At 38.8% G+C, this 19,077-nt stretch overlaps 4 protein-coding genes across 7 annotated transcripts; 2 read left to right on the top strand and 2 right to left on the bottom strand.

The window, feature by feature from the left end:
- The first annotated feature begins 559 nt into the window (after nucleotides 1-559).
- On the top strand, nucleotides 560-2,009 carry LOC143901861 (uncharacterized). 2 transcript variants are annotated; one of them, XM_077414486.1, is made up of 4 exons: nucleotides 560-761; nucleotides 1,037-1,201; nucleotides 1,424-1,657; nucleotides 1,751-2,009. In XM_077414486.1, the coding sequence occupies exons 2-4, from the start codon at nucleotides 1,049-1,051 to the stop codon at nucleotides 1,880-1,882; spliced, it is 519 nt and encodes a 172-aa protein (XP_077270612.1). In that variant the 5' UTR covers nucleotides 560-761; nucleotides 1,037-1,048; the 3' UTR covers nucleotides 1,883-2,009. The 2 variants fall into 2 exon arrangements, with proteins under 2 accessions (XP_077270612.1, XP_077270611.1); XM_077414485.1 differs by having other exon boundaries at nucleotides 563-761; nucleotides 1,045-1,201.
- A 148-nt stretch (nucleotides 2,010-2,157) lies between these two features.
- Nucleotides 2,158-3,458, top strand: Dim1 (thioredoxin-like protein Dim1). 2 transcript variants are annotated; one of them, XM_077414488.1, is made up of 4 exons: nucleotides 2,158-2,537; nucleotides 2,678-2,814; nucleotides 3,023-3,171; nucleotides 3,255-3,458. In XM_077414488.1, exons 1-4 carry the CDS (start codon nucleotides 2,460-2,462, stop codon nucleotides 3,326-3,328), a joined length of 438 nt encoding a protein of 145 aa, XP_077270614.1. In that variant the 5' UTR covers nucleotides 2,158-2,459; the 3' UTR covers nucleotides 3,329-3,458. The 2 variants fall into 2 exon arrangements, with proteins under 2 accessions (XP_077270614.1, XP_077270615.1); XM_077414489.1 differs by having other exon boundaries at nucleotides 3,023-3,388.
- A 189-nt stretch (nucleotides 3,459-3,647) lies between these two features.
- Nucleotides 3,648-14,568, bottom strand: LOC143901847 (receptor-type tyrosine-protein phosphatase beta-like). 2 transcript variants are annotated; one of them, XM_077414447.1, is made up of 22 exons: nucleotides 12,887-14,564; nucleotides 12,172-12,447; nucleotides 11,793-12,071; nucleotides 11,252-11,527; nucleotides 10,774-11,115; nucleotides 9,964-10,284; nucleotides 9,345-9,692; nucleotides 8,868-9,158; nucleotides 8,561-8,764; nucleotides 8,339-8,444; nucleotides 6,714-6,940; nucleotides 6,573-6,649; nucleotides 6,211-6,345; nucleotides 6,016-6,138; nucleotides 5,783-5,931; nucleotides 5,533-5,668; nucleotides 5,169-5,235; nucleotides 4,997-5,095; nucleotides 4,293-4,385; nucleotides 4,080-4,139; nucleotides 3,847-3,999; nucleotides 3,648-3,790 (listed from the first exon to the last, which is right to left on the bottom strand). In XM_077414447.1, the coding sequence occupies exons 1-22, from the start codon at nucleotides 13,302-13,304 to the stop codon at nucleotides 3,774-3,776; spliced, it is 4,197 nt and encodes a 1,398-aa protein (XP_077270573.1). In that variant the 5' UTR covers nucleotides 13,305-14,564; the 3' UTR covers nucleotides 3,648-3,773. The 2 variants fall into 2 exon arrangements, with proteins under 2 accessions (XP_077270573.1, XP_077270574.1); XM_077414448.1 differs by lacking the exons at nucleotides 3,648-3,790; nucleotides 3,847-3,999; nucleotides 4,080-4,139; nucleotides 4,293-4,385 and adding an exon at nucleotides 4,823-4,858 and having other exon boundaries at nucleotides 12,887-14,568.
- A 2,208-nt stretch (nucleotides 14,569-16,776) lies between these two features.
- Rpl10ab (ribosomal protein L10Ab) lies at nucleotides 16,777-19,077 on the bottom strand. Its single transcript, XM_077414484.1, has 5 exons — nucleotides 18,922-19,077; nucleotides 18,387-18,542; nucleotides 17,644-17,792; nucleotides 17,121-17,293; nucleotides 16,777-17,032 (listed from the first exon to the last, which is right to left on the bottom strand). Exons 1-5 carry the CDS (start codon nucleotides 18,924-18,926, stop codon nucleotides 16,862-16,864), a joined length of 654 nt encoding a protein of 217 aa, XP_077270610.1. The 5' UTR covers nucleotides 18,927-19,077; the 3' UTR covers nucleotides 16,777-16,861.

Below are 19,077 nucleotides of genomic sequence, written 5' to 3'. Positions count from 1 at the left end.
AGCATATTAATAAAAATTGCAATGAATTAAGTGAACACAATTTTAAGAAATGAATACAAATGTCTATTTGTCACTATACTGTTCCGCTTTTCCGCGCAAATTGTGCTCCATGTAATATAAGGAGAAACAAACTCGCGGAACGAACGCGTCAAAATCCGTTGTCAACGCGGATACAGTATACTCAATCAAATTTCGGAGCTGTTTAATCACATTGAAAAAAAAAGCTTTTACACATACTCTTCGATTACTTTATTATTTAATAAAAGTGGCAGTATAATATTATAGATCCAAACATCATGTTGATGGTTATTATGAAGTATATCTTATATGCAAGCCAGGGTACATACATAGGCTGCGTTAAGTACTGGCAGTGAATATCGAAACGCAGCCATACATACATACACGATAATAGCGGATTCCGCTTTTCCGTTCAAACGTGCGGGACTCAACTCGCGGAAACGCGGAATCTAGTTACTAGTTACTATTCTGTTCCGCGCTTCCGCGTTTCCGCGTTTCCGCGCTCCATGTAATGGCACCCTAATTGTTGAAACCAATCGTAATAAAGACTCATTGAGCGTCGCTGAGCTGCTTTTTCCGCGCGCAGAACCGGCAGGACATAACCAATTTTTCGTCTTTTTCCTCTTTCCACCGCATGCCGCATATGCCAGATGCCTTGCCGACGTCGCCGGACGCCGTCGCCGATACGTCATCCAGTGTTGAGTGTTATAATTAGACGTTTCAAATATTGAAATTAATAAAAGGTAAACAAGTTGTATCTCATAATTGTAAATCAGCATAGAAAAGAAACTTGCAATATATATATATATATATATTGCAAAATAAAAGAATTAAGTGTGTCTATGTACTTTTCAGCTTGAATATCTTATTTTTATCAGATTATTTTTATCAGATTATTTTTATCAGATTTATAGAATTATAAATCTGATAAAATGTAACGAACAGACAGGATATCACGGGATTTTGTGCAAATCTACTGAAATATAAAACGTATTAATTAAATTTCTGTCAATTTGAGGAAACCAGGAGGATGAGGAACATTGATGTCAAAGCTGTGATTCGAGATATTGAACGTACCATTGCAAAAGCCACAGAGCTGAGCGAAACCCCTGAGGTTAAAATCGAGCAGCACGACACATTTTTCAAGGCAAAGGATGGAAGATTAAAGTTACGAAAGTTTAAGGTTGGAGTAATTATTAGTTTTTCAATTAACGCATCTCCATTTTCAGCAGATTAAAATATATATTTCGCTCAGGAACGTATTACTTTTTAAGAGACGATCGAAAATTTATGATACTTTTAAAGATTTAGAGAGCGAAAGCATAGTATATAAATTTTGATTCCTGTTTTAACGTTACATTGTATTATTATCTTAATACAAAACATTTTTTTTCTCGTCCTATAGGATGGCGCGGCGGAGTTAATTTTGTATAAGCGACCCAATGTTCTGGGACCAAAATTATCTACTTACGACAAAGTAGAGCTAAATGCGGATATCGTAGAATCAATAACAAATATTTTGTCCCAAGCCATGGGTGTGCTAGGAATCGTTAAGAAGACGAGACTCTTGTATATTGTGGGGCAAACTCGAATACACGTTGACAAAGTCGACGGTTTGGGTGATTTTATAGAGTTGGAGGTTTGTAAATCTACTTGTTACATTGTATATATTGTGTGTAGCTGATGAATTAGTATAAAGATATAAACAATTTGCAATGATTTATTAATGCAGGTAGTGCTGAAAGAAGATCAGGACGTAGAAGAGGCACGGGACATCGCTGACAACCTCGTGCGAAAACTGTTCATAAAAGAAGACGATTTAATCGCAGAAGCATATGTAGATCTCCTTAATTCCAAAAAATAACTATGCGTTTATCCTACCGCGTTGCTTTCCCATACAAATGTAAAAAGAAATAACGGTTAATTTACTTGCTCGAAGATATAAAGCGCAATATTTTTGATAATAAATTATACGTCTCACAGATGACAAAGCGGTCTTTTTTTATAATGGATGCATATGTATCGTGAAATAATTAATTTTTCCGTATGCCGTTTGCATCGATTATTTTAATGAAAAGCGCTAACGTATACTTTTTACACTTAAAATAAGTATAATAATTAGCTGTCGAGCTGTCGGAGAGAAAGAAAAAAAAGATAAAAAGAAATCAGCTACGAGAGAGAACTACGAAGAACAAACTTCTTATAATTTGAAAAGAGAAAGAGCGAAGACTAGAATATTCTCGATACTTTTTTCGAAAGTGCCGAAAGTGCTGAAAGTGTAAGACGAACAGACCTACGCTACAGTCATCGCGTCGCGTGGTCGCGTCGCGTTCCGTCGGGACGGTACGTTTCCCAACCTCAAACAACATCGCTTTAATAACTTTAACAAACGGAATTGCATTATTTTGTAATCGCAAGTGTCGTATTTCGCGCGCCTCAAAATGTCTTACATGCTATCGCATTTGGAAAACGGCTATCAAGTCGATCAAGCCATTCTGTCTGAAGAGGACAGAGTCGTGGTGAGTTTGTCGAATATTTCATGCGCGATGTATTTCAGTTTCACTTTTATTTTCTATCGTCATAGATGAATGTTAAATCGATCGCGACAGAATTATTTTGCGTTAGAATTCATTGAAAATAATGTCTCTTTTATTTCCAGGTGATTCGCTTTGGGCACGATTGGGATCCGATGTGTATGAAGATGGACGAAGTTCTCTATAATATCGCGGAAAAAGTCAAGAATTTTGCCGTTATTTACTTGGTGGATATCACAAAAGTGCCAGATTTTAATAAAATGTAAGTAGAAACTTATATTTTTGTAAGTTCGTATGTTGCGTTAATAATTAATTTTTAAAGATAGATAAATTTACTTAAAAATTATTTTAATTAATTAATATTTATTGTTGAGATATATATATATATATATATATATATATATATCGTAATAATATAATATTTCAATAATATATATTACATTTAACAACGACGATGTATACTTTTATAGGTATGAGCTGTACGACCCGTGTACGGTAATGTTCTTCTTCAGGAACAAGCACATAATGATAGATTTGGGTACGGGAAACAATAACAAAATTAATTGGACATTGGAAGACAAACAGGAAATGATCGACATCATTGAGACGGTTTATAGAGGTGCAAGAAAAGGTCGAGGTTTAGTTGTTTCTCCTAAAGATTACTCTACTAAATATCGATATTAATGCTATATTTATTTCAAGGCGAGCTGTTACGTGGAAGAAATCAGATGTATCTGATTTTGAGTGGACAATGCGTTGCAAGCTCCGTTGTATAATTTATATTGCACATAAATAATAAAGTTAAAAATAAATAAAGTAAAATGAATATAAAGGTGTACGAGGCGCAATAAATATCAATAAGTGTGTACGTATAGTTCTTGTCAATAATACATATATTTTGAAGAATTTTATAAAATTTCTTATTTTTACTATCGGTTTATATTTATCAACATACTTTCTAGCTACAATATCCATCTCTGGCATTTAAAATGTTTTCTAGTTGGACTAGAGATCGTTTAAGGCACGTGTTAGATAATAATGCTGATAAGCATATTTAGTGTTTGTGATTATTTATAAAAAATAGTACACGTGAAATATATACCATCAATCCTCCATAAAGTTATATTTACACGTAATTACAGTTTATATTTTGGTCTAATATCTATACATTCGATGATCAACTTAACATAAATAATTATACATGGTTCAGTCGTCTCTCACTTATCTGCAAAATATGTCTATAATGAAAAATTTATAAAATGTTAATTTTTGAACAAAGAGATGTCAGACTTACCATTTGTTACATTTTGCACGCCGTCGCCAAGTATATCAGCCGACCTTGAACAAGTTAATAATGGCAGACTCTCCTGCATTAAATTTTCCCTATTTAGCTTGTACGACGAGTCTCTCAGTGGTTTAAAGATACAATCCAGAGTTCGGGATTTTCCTGAAAAATAGCACTTGCCAACATTGTCCTTACGATAAAAGTAATATAATAATAATATATATCTGATATCTGTTACTGACCTACAGTAATGTGATGAGTTTTTGCATTTATGGCACCCGTCGATTTGCACTGCCTCAAATCTTAAAGTAAAATTATGTTAAATAAAGTCTGTCGCAAGTGACATTAAAAATAGATATATAATCTTGAACAAAGTTGTGCTCCCTTTTCTCGTCATTTAATTTTCGATGTAATGTGTAACGGTTTAGACTCGCAAAATTTTCTTTCGGTCTTACCGCTATTTGTTATGCTTGTTGAAGTTGACTGAGGAAAAAGATTGAAGGAGATTGATCCCAGAGACTCCATAGATACGGAATTATGTTTTTTTACTGGAACAATATGAATCGTGCGGTACATTAGAAAAAATTCATTGCTAGAATGCTAAATAACAATATAAACAATTATGCAATATAATACTGACTCAGAAAAGCAGTTCGGTGATTGTAGCTTTTTCAGAAAAAAACATTACAGTAATATATATAATTTTACTTTTTAACGTATATGCAAAAAAATAATCACTGGCTTATAATACAATTTATTCGTACGATATTGCATTATTCCCGGTTTGTAAATGATCGTAGTAAACGTATGTCAGCTGCAAAATTACTCTCAAACCATACACACAGAAAAGCAATGAACGTGTTATATGTTTAGCGCTCAGAGAATAATTAAATAACTGATAAATAGATATATGAAAGGATTAAATGAAGCGAGAGAGGAAAGCAAAGCGAAAAGAAGACAACGCGATCCAAGCATTTGTTCCTACCTCATCACGTATTAGATAGTTGGAGAGACTCTCATTCTGTAGTACAAAATAGATTAGTATTATTTCTATCGTGCTCTTTCTCTAATACTATTAATAATAAAGAGTAAAGAACGTCTAGTCTGCTATAGAGAATAGAGTATATATGTACACAGGTGTTAAATATATATTACATACATATTTCGATATTGTTGACTAGATTTGTGTCTGAATTTGTTGTATCTTTGGCTTTCTTAGAGGTGTTCTCATATACTGGCTCAACTGGTGGTGGTTTGTCTACGAGAGTGCAAGATAACGTGAGTTTTGGAAAAGTATACGCTAAACATAGTATATCGTAAGAGATACTTACAAGTTTTTAAGAAGTAAGGATTTTTGAGTACTTGCTTTATACAATTATATATATAAGCGTATTGGCTCTGAAAATACGAAGACATTCTTTCTGTATTATATGAGTTTACGCAAATATTAATATATAGAATATCTCTAAATTGTAAATATATATATATATATGTAACGTGGACTCTACGAAACGTGAAATCAGTTTTTAGTAAAATTTAGTAAAATCCTTTTTTAGTAAAAATGTCGGTTTCTTTGCAATTTTTTAAGTTCCAGCATTCGATATCTTATTTTAACTAAAATATGGATTACACGCATTTTAGATGCGTTTTTTTTGCTAGTTTATTCTAATACTATTTAATTATGTAATTACTTACTTCTCTTTGTACCATATTTATTCTATGATGTCGCAATCTATATACAGTTCCGAATACATCTAATTTCCTATTATCTCTAATTTGTTGCAGAAGAATATCTATCGCTATTAACGTTCCTGTTCTGCCAATCCCTGCACTGTAAAGTAATATTTTCTTTGATTAAGAAGTATAAATCAATCAATTAATTGCAACGCCATGATCGAAGTCGTGAAACGCAAAACAGCTCTATTCAAGGAAAATTTATTCACACCTGCAATGAACGACGATAAAACCTTTATTAGCGGAAATATTGCGGCGCATTATTTGGCAAAAATTGATCATCGCATCGAAATCTTCTGGAACGTCGTGATCGGGCCAGTCTTTAAAGTGCAAGTGAGTGATAGTCCTTTTTTTATTTTCCTGCAATTATTCGAATCTTTTATAAATACATCCTGCGCATAAAAATTTTCTAAAAACGTGCTATTCGCATTAAGGAAGATGAACCTTTTGTAATATAAGCGTTCTTTGGGTATGCGTCCTGAAATCTAATTCACTCGTACATCGTATCGTCATGTTCTCATATCGAAAAGATTCTCCTATTGTCGGATAATATTGATGACATTTCTCCTGAAAAAAATATCAATGTACAATAAGTGGCATTTGATATTATGCAAATTATTACCGACGATTAAAATTTACTTTGCCCTTCTCGACCAACTGCGTCAGCATAACTACAATATTAACGTTATACTGATTGACCATTCTCCAAAAATCGTAAGTAGTTTCCTCCTTTGGACCTTGACAAGCTATGTATTCATCTTCTCCTGTATATCCCTGCATGCAAAATGAATTTACATTACACATACACATTTTTTTCATTCGGATCTGTAAAAAGATCTGTTTTTGTTCTTAATCAATTGCGATTTAAAATCATGTTTTTATTCATGTTCCCTAGAAATATTTATAATGCTTTTGCTTGAGCAAAATCATCTCAATCATTGATAGAGGAAGATTGTCCAGTTAATATGCATACACCACATGTGCGTATGTAAAATATTTACCCTTATGAATGATGCGTTGATATAATCCGTGTTCGGATCGTTATCTATCACTTCCAGCTTTACTCTTGAGAAATCATCTGAAAGCATGAATCATGTATAAGTCGCAAGTGTGCGCGAGTGAATTGCAAAACAAGTTCGTACAGGGCAAAATGTCGGAGTAGCGATTCTTCTTTCGGTTAGCTTGCAGACAGGCCGTATTCGTGGGCATCTGCAAGTCGACGCTGAGTGTCTGAAGCAGTCGAAATTCATTGCTCAGTTTCCCAGGATTGTCCACCAATTGCTGACAATGGCTGATGAATTTCTTTCTGGTGAACGGCGCGGGCACAGGCGAGCCAGGCATGTCAGAGTGAAGAAATCTTCGGAACACCCTGAAACAGAAGAGATTACGGCGAACGTGAATTATTCTATAAGGCGCACAAAGCAAAAAGACGTATTAATATATCTTATCGTATATTTAGTCAATAAATGCGCGATCAAAAAATAATAAGGATAAGATACGTGTGAAGAAATATGCATGTATATGTGTGTGTGTGTGTGTGTGTGTACGTGTACGCGCTGAAAAAAATTTCTCGTTTTCTCGTTTAAACAAATTCAATGATAAGTTTTATGTGTAAGGTATTGACGTGTTTTTTGCTGTCTCTCTGAGAGCCTCGTTATTCCGTTCTCGTCGAGTATACATCCACGTTACGTTTGACGAAGGCTGTCTATTGAAAAAAGAAAACGAGAATTAAGATTCTTGTGCAATCTGTATATATCACGATAACATAATAATACGTACGGTAAAATAGCGTGCGTAATAAAATAATAATGTGATATAACACACGTAATAATATATACGCGTGCGTACGTAAAGTAAATGGATATTAGAAAAGTGATCGCTGAATGTGTTTAACGTTTTCCGCTGACGCGCTTGACGAACGCTGTCGAAGCAACGAAGAGAATCGTGAACATCAGAAGTGCGCAATAGCATTCGCGTTTTGTATACACATATCTTTCCTTCGCCGGTGTAGCGTAGGCGACTCATTCATAGTAGGGGAATAACGAAAACTTACGCAATGAACATACGCGCCTGGCTAGAAACGGACCCAAGGACTCGATTTCTTCTCAAAAGTCAGAGTCATAGCCGAATCTCCGTCGATCTCTGCGACGACGCTATTTCCATTGTCTCACACGCGTCTCGCGCACGCTTGAAATTATTTCCGAAGTAATTTAAAAATATACCGTCGACTTTTCGGAACTCAGCAATAGCACGCGGTAGCCCGACGCGTTTAAACCTCATCGAGCACCGAACGCCGACCGTAGTGTACTGTATATCTTAGCGTGCGATAGAGACGCGCGTGCATCGCGCGACCTTGCTCACACTCTAGCTATAGTTCTCTCCTGTGAGTCATATACAATAAATATCGATCATTGTTCATGAACGCGCGTGCACCTGTCCGGTGGATTTCGAGCCTACGCTGCCTACGCATGGCTTCGCCGTGACGTGATTTCGGTTGGGCCGAATATTATTGTTGCAACTTTCTGCTTGAAATTTTTTTCCAGTGATTACGAAAAATCTTATCTTATCTTATTTCGCTGCGTTACGCGGTGTAGAACGAGTTCCAATTATCTCCGATCGAGATATATGCCATGTATCTCTCGACATCGTAGTTTGTATCTTCAATCAAGATACAAGAATATCCACATTGATATGCGTTAATAGCTCCTTTTTTTTTTTTTTTTTTTTATCCGTTACGCATGTTACACGTAATGAAATCGTGACTTACATGTACGGCGAGCATCTTCGCACGAGCAACATCATCGTCACTAGTATTCCCATGAAAAGAATGCCGAATACAGCTCCGATAATGAGAGCGACATTCAGTTCTGCATCTGATGGTGTTACGAAAAAGAAAGGGAAACGGATGAAATAATATGTGTTTCACGTATTTCTGTTACGTAAAGTGTTTGCCGACTATTTGCCGGCCAATGTTAACAAAGATACTCACTCGTTTTTATCGTGAAAGTCTCGGAATCGGCGTAACCACCGTCAGTAAACGCCCTCATTCTAACGTGATACCACGTGTCCGGTGTAAGAGGCCCGTTGCAATACATTCGCTTGTCGTTCTTTGCCGAAATCTCCTTGCAGGTGGTGTCATCGCCGATCATATACTTGACAGCTTTCACGTGCCCGTAATCAATAATGTAGTTCGCTAAACAGAGTCACAGACATTTAATAATGCATGCGCGACGGGTTTCAGGTTTCAGCACTTTGTAAACAATCGTCTTGCATCTATCTACGGGCATATCACCTACGATAAGGATTCCACTTTGGCATTGTCGCTTGATACGCGATTGAGAAATCCCTCATCATCGCTTCCTCCCAGGAGGTCGTATTGGGCCAGTACTTTCTCTTCATATCGAATCTCATATTCGACTGTATTTTATTGTATCCCATCTTCGCCACCATGATCGCGTAGAACTTGATTTCGCCGCTGGTATTGGGGAATAAGGGCAGCAAAATAGCGGCGGTTGTTGTAGATTTGTGCATGTTATATGGATCCAAGGTGATCGATTTAATTTCTTCATCTTTGGGCTGTGGTGGTACTACGATGGAAAAAGTATCTTATTTAGGAAATTAATGTGTCCAGTTTTTTTTTTCCATCTTACGTGAAGAACGCCGCGCGCGTTAGTAATAACCTCGACATTCTGATATAAATTATAGGTCCAAAGATAGCTTAATATAATAGAGGAAAAATTATTAACGACAATTATTCACACTAATATACTTACTGCCGGCAGGATACAGCACGTTTTGACTAACTGGCTCTCCGAGTGTATCAATATCCTTAACTTTGGCGGATATCGTGAAGTTATAATTATACTCTCCTTTCAACTCATTCAGATTTATCGAACACATGTAATCGTGGCGACCGTAATCCGTGCATTCGTGCTTCTCGAAAATAAAATCGGGTGAATATCCGTCTCTGGTACCAAGCCCCAATATGTCAAAGAATTCGAGTTCACCGTTCAACGAACACGGCAGGCCCCATGTCAGAATCGTGTCTAATGCGTTCGTGTCATTTAAATTTTCTCTGATCGTGATGGACGAAGAATTGAATTTCGAGATTGCCCCTGGAACTGAACAATCACAATCATAGTATTCAAATCACAGAGGAAGAAGCTAAAGGTTCCACGTTCCACATTGTTAAAATCCATGTTGTTAAAATTATTAAGCGATGTTTGTATGTAATTGCATAAATATTTGATATTAATATTCGAGTTATTTGTATCAATATTTTATTCTTGACAAAATATTAATAGTACACGCAGAAATACGACTTAGCATTTTAAGGATTACGAATAATCTTGCGTTATAATGAAATCAAGAGATATAAAAAATAACATATACCTGCGCTATTACTCAAACATGTTTTAGGATCGCTGCTGTTGCTCCACCCTTGTCCTGTTTTCGCTCTCATAAATATTTTGTAATTCGTGAACGCCTTTGCTTCAAAATCATACTCAAACACGCTGCCGTTTACATTAAGTTTTTTAGGACAATCTGTATCTTCTTCGCGAAGGCACCAGTTTGGAATCGGATACTCTGATTTCCAATCGATTACGATTTCAAATTCTTCTAAATGACCTGGCAAGTAATCCGGTTCTTTCCAAGATAAAGAGAATTGCGAGTCCGTGATGTTTTTGATGGAAAACTCAGGTGGAGACGGCACTAAAATTGTAACACGAAATATTATCTAAATTAATAAATATTAAGTTAATTAATTATTAAATATATATCCCGCAATATATATATATATATTAATGATGCGTCCAGCAAGTGTAATTCATAAAAGAACTTAGTCCCTATCAATAATTATGGCTAAGATTGTCAATCTAATTTGGTAGTTGATCATTTTACTTCACTCTATAAAGTTGATTTCGTAGAAAAGATTAAAAGATCATTTGTCTAATTGTTTATAAAATTATATTATAGAAATAAGAATGAACGAGAGAAGTTAATATCAATGTTCTCAACGTCATAAAATGTCTTCGTCAAATTATTTGTTCACGAAAATTTACTTATTTTTTACAAGATTAATCTGATACGTATTTCTTGCAATGTTAATGAGATGCGTAGTTGCAAAATTCATTCGCTAATAAATTAAGTTAATCGATATAAATTAATCTTAAACTAACGAGATAGCGCACGCGTGCTTACCGTCCTCCAACGTTGTGGCATTGACTCCGTCACTTAAGTCGCTGTATCCTCCGTTATTAACGGCCAGCGCCCAGCAAGTGTAACTTGTGAAAGGACTTAGCTCCTCTACGGTTATATTTAGTACGACAAAAGGATCTGCAGCAGTATTGGGATCTATTTTCATCGGGAACACGCGATTCTCAGGGTCATAGCCTTTCCCCTTTCTTTCCGTGACATTGCACATAGTTATTATAGACAACAGCTGGCAATGATTTTTCTCTTTTTGAATGGTCCAGAATATCAACAGGCTTCTGATACTTGGCACTACTCCTGTAGTAGCATGCGATCTTGGTGGATCTGTTTCTGAAATATTGGAGAAAATTTTTTTCATTAAATTCATCTTCATGAAACGGAACGTTGACGAATTAACATCGGATTGTGTACCGTGCGTGTGATACGAGGAAAGAAAAAAAAACAAGTCTAAGTTAATTTTGCTTACTGTATGGATGCGGGGAACCGCTCTTATCTATCATGTTTCCCTCTTTATCGTCTTTGTTCACAGCGCTGATGTACACGTTATACTTTCCGCAAGCGTACAAATGCGAAATTGTCACATTCGTATTCGTGGTATTGTCGGTATACTTGAAATCGGTCTCTGAAGTCGTGGTTACACGATAATGCTTGAGACAGGCCGTGCCAGACTCCGGCGGCTCCCATTTAACGAACAGCGAAAAATTGCCGGGTATTACGTGGAAGGACTGCGGCGCCGACAATGCTGCAAATTGTCCACGTGTCAGAGACGGATTTGCCGAGAGGATCGAAACCGATCCGTCCTGGAATTGGCGGAAAGTGGGCACAGAGACGGAGCGCACGCTTCGACAGAACTTTAATTCCGGACTCGTTCGCGTCGAGCGGTGAAGCTTGATGGGGGATAATCTTTCAATTTCGCGGGAACAAATCGATCGCAAATTTCGCAGGCGCGTTCCACGGTGTCTCTACGTTTTTCCACCAATTCCAGATGACGGCCGGCTCGAACTTACTCGGCGAGGCTGTCTCCGCGGTTTGATCTACGCCGACGGACTCCACGGACGGCGTCACCGTTTTAACGGTGAAACGATACTTGGTGCACGGCTCGAGATCGTTGGCGATGTAATTCGTGACGGAAACTGTGGTCTCGTTGCAGGATTTCTCGTCGCACTGGGCAATCGAATAGTTGGATATGCATTTCGCGTACGTCTCGGGCGCCCGCCAAGTCAATTCGATGTCGTTGACGCTGACGTTGCCCACGCTCAGGGAGACCACGTCCCCGATTTCCGGAACTGAGGAGAATCAGCGCGGTTAAGATGTTCGTCAATTAATCTCGTATTTCAATAGAGGTAGGACATATTTTACGCTCAAACAGGCCAATTGTACACTCACTGGCGTGATCCGTCGTGGCTGACAGCGCGACTCCGTCCGACACCCAGGATTCGATAAGGATTTTCACCTTAAACGCATACCGCGTGCATGGATCGAGATTGGTAGCGTTATGCCAGGTATTAGTCTCGTTTGTCTGGGTGCAATTTTTATCGTCGCATCTCTCGATGGAGTATATCACCGAGACGTTCGTCACGTCACACGGAGATTCCCACGAGAGAGCGATCCATTCCGTGCCTATCTCGCCCGTCAAGTTAAACACTTCCCTGCTTGTATCCGCTGAAGAACAAAATTGCAAAATATGAGTGCGCAGGATGTCCCGGAACGTATCGCAATGAGATAATCGCTAATAATCTTGCGAAAAATTCAACCATAATTATTATTAAATTGTACAAAAAAAAATAACGAGAAAAAATGTTATATTTTCCCGAATCTTTTTTGGCTTAGTAAATTTATCGCTTGGTGGTTTCATGTCTCGCTTATCGCGAGACATCCACCGTCTGCACGAAGTTTAAGTTCCTCTTCAATACGACGTAAGTGTACGCGATCAAAATTTACATGCACTTTTCTACATTCTATCTTGTAATACATATTTCTGTTTCCGTATTATTGTAACGTTTAGATTCTCATCGGCATTTTCTCTATCAAATACTCGTTAATCTCTTAACTTGAACAATTGATTCTTATATATCGGTAGGATTTTTTTCATTTTAATTACCGCTTGCGTTTATCGGCCACGTCGGATCGCAGATCGTCATATTGATCATACTATCGACGGTAATCACATCGTCGGGCACAGTAGTGGGCCTCGTAGTCTGCTCGACAATCGTGGACGATGAGGATTTATCGTCATCGGTGACCGGCTGGAAATCGGTCGTCAGGGGTTCCACAGTGGATCCGTAGAGAGTCGTGATCGCATCGTGGCTCGCGAAGCTGTTCTCCGTAGATCTAGAAATGCCCTCGTAGATCTTCCCCGGATTCTCCATCGATTCCCCATCGTAATCCAATCTCGCCGACCCGGCGCCGGCGTCCCCGGCGATCGTTGTCCCTTTCGACGTGAGTGCGTCATCGTTGCAGAGCGCGCGGAGGAGGTGGAGAGCGAGAACGAGGAATATCGGGCGTTTTTCAAGGATCATGTTCTAACGAACGCTGCAAACAAAGCGGAACTGTTCGCACCGTCCCAACTGTCGCGAAATAACTTAACGCGTGCGTCTTAACGCGAGAAAAGCAGAAATCGCATCAGGAGCGAAATCCCGCTGAATCGGCGATCAAAATTCATTACGTTCGTTACATTCGCGTTGTTTGCGGAAGTTGTGGAAACCGCGAGGGCACCTATTTTTTACGTTGTATTAATTATATAAGTATCGAATATATATAAAAAAGTATTTCTATTTCAGCTTGGGAATGAGAAGCGTTTCTGTTTCAACTCGTTAAACTTCTACGTGACTTCAAGCACTGCAATTTTCTTTCGCGGGCGCGTCACGACGCGATATCTTTCAAGTATCCGTCGCTGACGCAAGAGTCAAAAGATTTCTGTTAGAATGAAACGCATATCCTAGTTTTAACACAGAACGGATATGATTTGGAAAGAGCAACACGGTGATTTGCAACGGTCATATCTATTTCCTTTCACGCCCGTGTCCGAAGGACCGCATATGCGTCCGGTTTTTTCCCCCGAAACCCGACTTTTTGGACCCTCCGCGTATTTCCACGCGCACACACGCTCTCTCTCTCTCTCTGGCAAACGGAAATTTATTTTTCCGTCGAGTTTAAATTTAAAATTTATAAAAATATGTGACATTGAAAACTGCAAAACCACGACTCGCTTCGACGCTTATATATATGTTCTAAGGCCATTAGTTGCGCGTTGCATTATCAATATACATATATTATACACTGTACATCGATGCACCGTTAATTCGGAGCGGAAATCCCCGCGGGAAAACTTGGCGAATTGCATCGCATGCTCTTTGTTTTTTTTTTTTTTTTTTTTTTTTAATCAACCACCGAGATTTTCACCGAGGATTACGGAAGCACAAACACTCGATCGCTGCCGATCGCGATAATTAATCGCCGATAACACCGCGCGCGATATTGTATCGGCTCGCAGGTCTGTCGGTGACTGTGGAGAATGTCAGTAACTCGAATCATTCGCCGTCGTTGTCGGCTGGTGCTTTCGATAATCATATTGCCCAACGAGTTCGCCCGCGCTCGTTGACAGCCTTCCGCCCGGTTGGCCGCTTGTCGCCGCTCTGCTAGTCGATATCAACCGATAACGGGCCAGAGTCCACTCGTCCGAGGAGAGTGCACTCTTTTGCGGCCACTTTATTAATCAAATACACGGGCCGCCGGCCGTTCCAATCCCCCATCCCTATATACGGCGTGGACACGCACAATTTTTTTCACGTTCCCTCTGTCCGCGGGGAAAGAATATGGGAAGGCCGGCGCGGGCGATCACTGATTTTTCCATCCCGCACCGATAAATCCGCGTTCCGATATTGCTAACTGAATTCGTGAAACCTCTAATGTCCATTCACGCGTCTTGCGTGGTTGTCTTTTCCTGTTTCCAATTCGAGAAACGGGAGAGCCGTCGTTCCGCATCGTTCGATCGATCTTTTATTCGCAATCGAGAAAATCAAGTACATATTTTTTAAAGCGTCCACGCAAATCGTTAGCTTCTTCGAAAAGATGCAACTTTTGTATTTATTTCGTTAATTTTTTGTGATTCTAGAAATTCGAAGTTTCCTCTAATTCCTCTATTATTTTTTTAATCGTTACCATTCGGTCATTATTTTTATTCACCTTTTTGACGTGAGACAATCGGTTGACGATCAAAACACGTTTTTTTTTTTTTTTCATTTCGTAACGATCAACGTGCCATTTCTGCAATTTAATCGATGACCGCGTCCTTACTAAAAAAAACTCCGACTTTTGTAATTTAATACCGCAAACGGATTATCAGCGATTCTTTGCGCTTTAATTGCACAATACAATAGTTTGAGAAATATAACTAAATACACATCTCGAAGTTATACACGTGCTTATCGCGTTTCACGGAAGCTGACCATTTTATCAGAAATAAATCAGGTCTCCGTATCAATAAATCGTACGAATGGCATTATCGTCTATTATTTATCAATTACATTTATCTCTTCTTCTGTTTTTACTTTTTCCTTATTTTCTCAGCATTGTTATCACATTTCGAAACTTTGTCTTAAAATTAGAATAATTGGGATTGTACACTCGTATATTAAGATTAAATGAAAATAAAAGATTCGTGATTTATTTAGCAAGGCAACAAAAAAATCTGCCTTTATCTTCAACCGCTTAAATTATAAATTGTACCGAATCTTGACGATCAACGACGTAGAGTCTTTGTCTTTCTTTGTTCTAAATTTAAATATATATCAAGAATTTATTAATTATATATACATTAGAAAGTATATATTATATACGCTCCCTCCCTCTGTACTCTGTATATTAAATTATTTTATTGAACCATATAAATATAAGCTGAAAGTGTTCGCGATACAAGGGTTCGGAGCAATTTCGTATCGGGGTCTCGGACGATCCATCGTTATCTCTGTCTCTCGAAAACAAGTTCCAATCACATTCAAACTCACCCAAATACTTCACTCCATCGATGCTCATCCAGGAATCCCGCGAGGAAACGAATCGGAGAACGCGCGGGGCCGTCGAGAGAATTTTGCAAGGATCACGAGCGTAAAAGTGCGAAAAAGAGGTTGGCGAAAAGACCAAACGCGGATCCTCGGATCCGCAGGCATCTGCTTACGAAGCGGAACTCGAAACCATGTGCCTCTTCAAAGCGCAGCGACCGCCACCGGACTGCCCCCACAAAGATCGTTGGAAATAGCGTGGCTGTGGTGCGTGCCTGTTCAAGCTTAGTAGACCTCGGTGGTAGGACTCACGCACGCACACACATGTACACACCTACGCGTAAACGCGGTCCCCAAAGAAGCATCCGTGAACCGGATCCAGGGTCCGGCTACGTCCTTTATAGCGCGACACGTATAGGTCCCTTACCTACCACATACCTTTTCGACGCAGTTCTAACAAAACCTTAGCAGGTAGCTACTGGGATAAATGATATAAAGCCAAAAAGAATTCGAATACAGAAAAAGAATGCGAATACCTCGAATTACTCATCTAAAATATATCAGAGCAATCGTGAGATAAGTTATCGCCAACTAGACATATGTGCGATATTGTTATAGATTTTTCCAATCTCTTTCTATTTTATTACGAATTACGATTATTAAATTGAGATTTCACACTTTAAAGCATAAAAACTATTGAAAAAACCCAATATATTATATATCAATAATTACTTCGTAAATATTTTACGGTAATAAAAGCATACGTTCCGAGCAGATTCCGTCCGCGACATAGCGAGATTAGGCTTTATCTTTTTGTCTTTATCGATAAGTTTCTCAAACCAACAAATTCATATTGCTTCAAACGTTATCAAATACTTATAACACCGCAGGATTGTACAAACGTCTAGCTTATCATAGTTCTAAGAATTTGAAGCGATTCTAAAGTGTCATCGAACTTGAAAAACATCGGAAAGCATTTATTTGTCGCAAGTGAGAAAGAAGAGCAAATTTATTGATTCTTTCGTCAGTTTTATTACAACGAATATACATTCGAAATTTATCGTACCAAGCGCAACTTAGTACAGCCTCTGCGGTGGTCCCATGGTGGACTTGACGTGAAGCGAACGTACATTCTGCCAGTGTTTCTTCAACAAGGAAACAAGGAAGTTTATCGAGAGGTGGACATTTTGCACCATCTCATCGGGTGTCATATCGACGTGTCCGACGGCCACCGACAGACACAACACCTGTGGAACAAAAGCAATCGTATAAAGTACGAACGAAGTTGTATATTAAAGAAAAACTTTTTAATGGAAAATATTGCGGGCAACGCACCTTTTTCATTTGGAATTTAATGGTGGCCTTAACTTCGTCGATTTTGCCAACCATCGATTCCTGGTGAGACAACAGCCCAGGGAATTTACCGGCCTTATTTAAACCAGGACCGAGAAGACGGGGAATTTGCTTGATCAATGACTCGCTGGCCAAGAACGCGTCGTATTTTTTTGCTGCGAAAAGAATACAAATACGTGGACAAATGTTATTCAATTTTAACCCTCAACAGATTGCATAAATTTAAAACGCATTAGCTCCTCCGTCAATAACTTTGAGAAAAGTTTCTAGATTTAAAAAATATTTACAGACAGACAAAGGTTTTCGAAACAGATCTTTTTGAACGAGATACGTGTATCGACACGGATTGAGGCGCAATGATACGATTCACATTGCCCTCACCTAGTGAAGAACCTTTAATCTCCTTCCTCTCGACGACCACCGTTGTTCGAAAGTTAAGCAACGATGGTGCTTTTGGGAAGGTAACGCGCGTGTTCGAAACAGCGAAAACGCATTATTGACATACCGAGTTTCTTGACGAGCTTTTTGTTCTTGTTAAGTTTCTTCAGCGCTTCCGCATCCATGTACGGAATATTATTAGCTTTGGCTTCGTCGCAGTGCTGCTGGTCGCCAAGAACGCACACCTGCATTTTTGGTCTGGGAATATTCTTCAACCTAACGTAACGAAAATCAACAGTGATCGAAGTTTAAGTAAATACGCTCGCGTCTCGGCGATTTTAACACGATTGCGTGGTCTCTGCGGTATTTAATCTCGCAACGAAACTATATCGTTAGAATAAAAGTTTATATCGCGCGTACAATTGTAAGAAAGAAATAACAATATCTAGAGTCCCAGTATTCTCAGATTTTTATATTTTACCACATGAATCGTTCAGATAATACATGCAATAAAAAAGACATCATAGAATTCTGGTGACTCCGTGAACTTTAGCTGTATCGATAAATCACATATCGCAGCCCGTTATACGCATTTGTCGATTTCCTAAGAATTTCTTAGGACTATTCTCCGTTCCACCTATTCCTTTAACAAGTGCGGCGTTCCAAGAATAACTTACCAACAGGATCGTGATCCCGTATTTAAATAAACGGTATAAATACCTCCCCAATTAATTTAAGACCCTGGGTGCAGGTCCGCTAGACAAAATCTAGCTCCCTGACGCAACGCGAGGCAATTTTCATATTCTTCTCAGCGAAGGATACGTCGTATCGAGAGACAAGAAAAAATGCCTCGGTCAGGTAGAAACATACTTGACAGTGCCCGAGAAACGCTTGTCCTTCTGCGGATCATAGTTCTTCAAACCGATCTGCAACTCTATTGTTTCCAAGAACTTCCTTTTCTTATCTTGCGAGTTTTGGAGCACGGCATTCACGCACTCGTAAAGAGTGTCACGGGAGACCTTCGATCTGCAATCAAAGCGAAATAAAATACACGCGTTACGCGTGCCGCACGTGCAGAGTTGTCTTTGCGAGTCGAAAAAATTTTTTGTAAAAACAGCAAGTACCCGATAACCGACGGCGTTTCTCATTTCGCGTATAAAAAGCGATGCGAAAAGCTCGCGCAGTGTTCGATACACATCGGAATAAGGCAAATCTGTACAAAGCAGGTACAGCTTTCAAGATTTCAACGCGACGCACGTTAGCGGTCATATTAATAGTCGCGTTTAAGAAATATCTGAAAAATAATATGCATTCACCGATTAATGCGGTTCGACGCGTTTGTTCGTAATAAGACGGCGAACTTGACGCCAACGATCGCAATTATTCGATAGGATTGTATACTCACGTCATTTCAACGGGTGGACGACGACGAGGAACGAGGACGCGACTAACCTTCCCAACGAGCAATACCGGAAAGAGAAACGAAACGTGAGTAACGTGACGCGCACAGAAACGCGTCGCTCAGGTTGCACGAGATGGCACGAGATGGCAGTTCTGCGGC

The sequence above is a fragment of the Temnothorax americanus genome, unplaced genomic scaffold, assembly GCF_048541705.1.
Source record: "Temnothorax americanus isolate GAGA-0224 unplaced genomic scaffold, ASM4854170v1 Scaffold36, whole genome shotgun sequence".
Classification (NCBI taxonomy): domain Eukaryota; kingdom Metazoa; phylum Arthropoda; class Insecta; order Hymenoptera; family Formicidae; genus Temnothorax; species Temnothorax americanus.
This window is presented reverse-complemented; position numbering and strand designations above follow the sequence as displayed.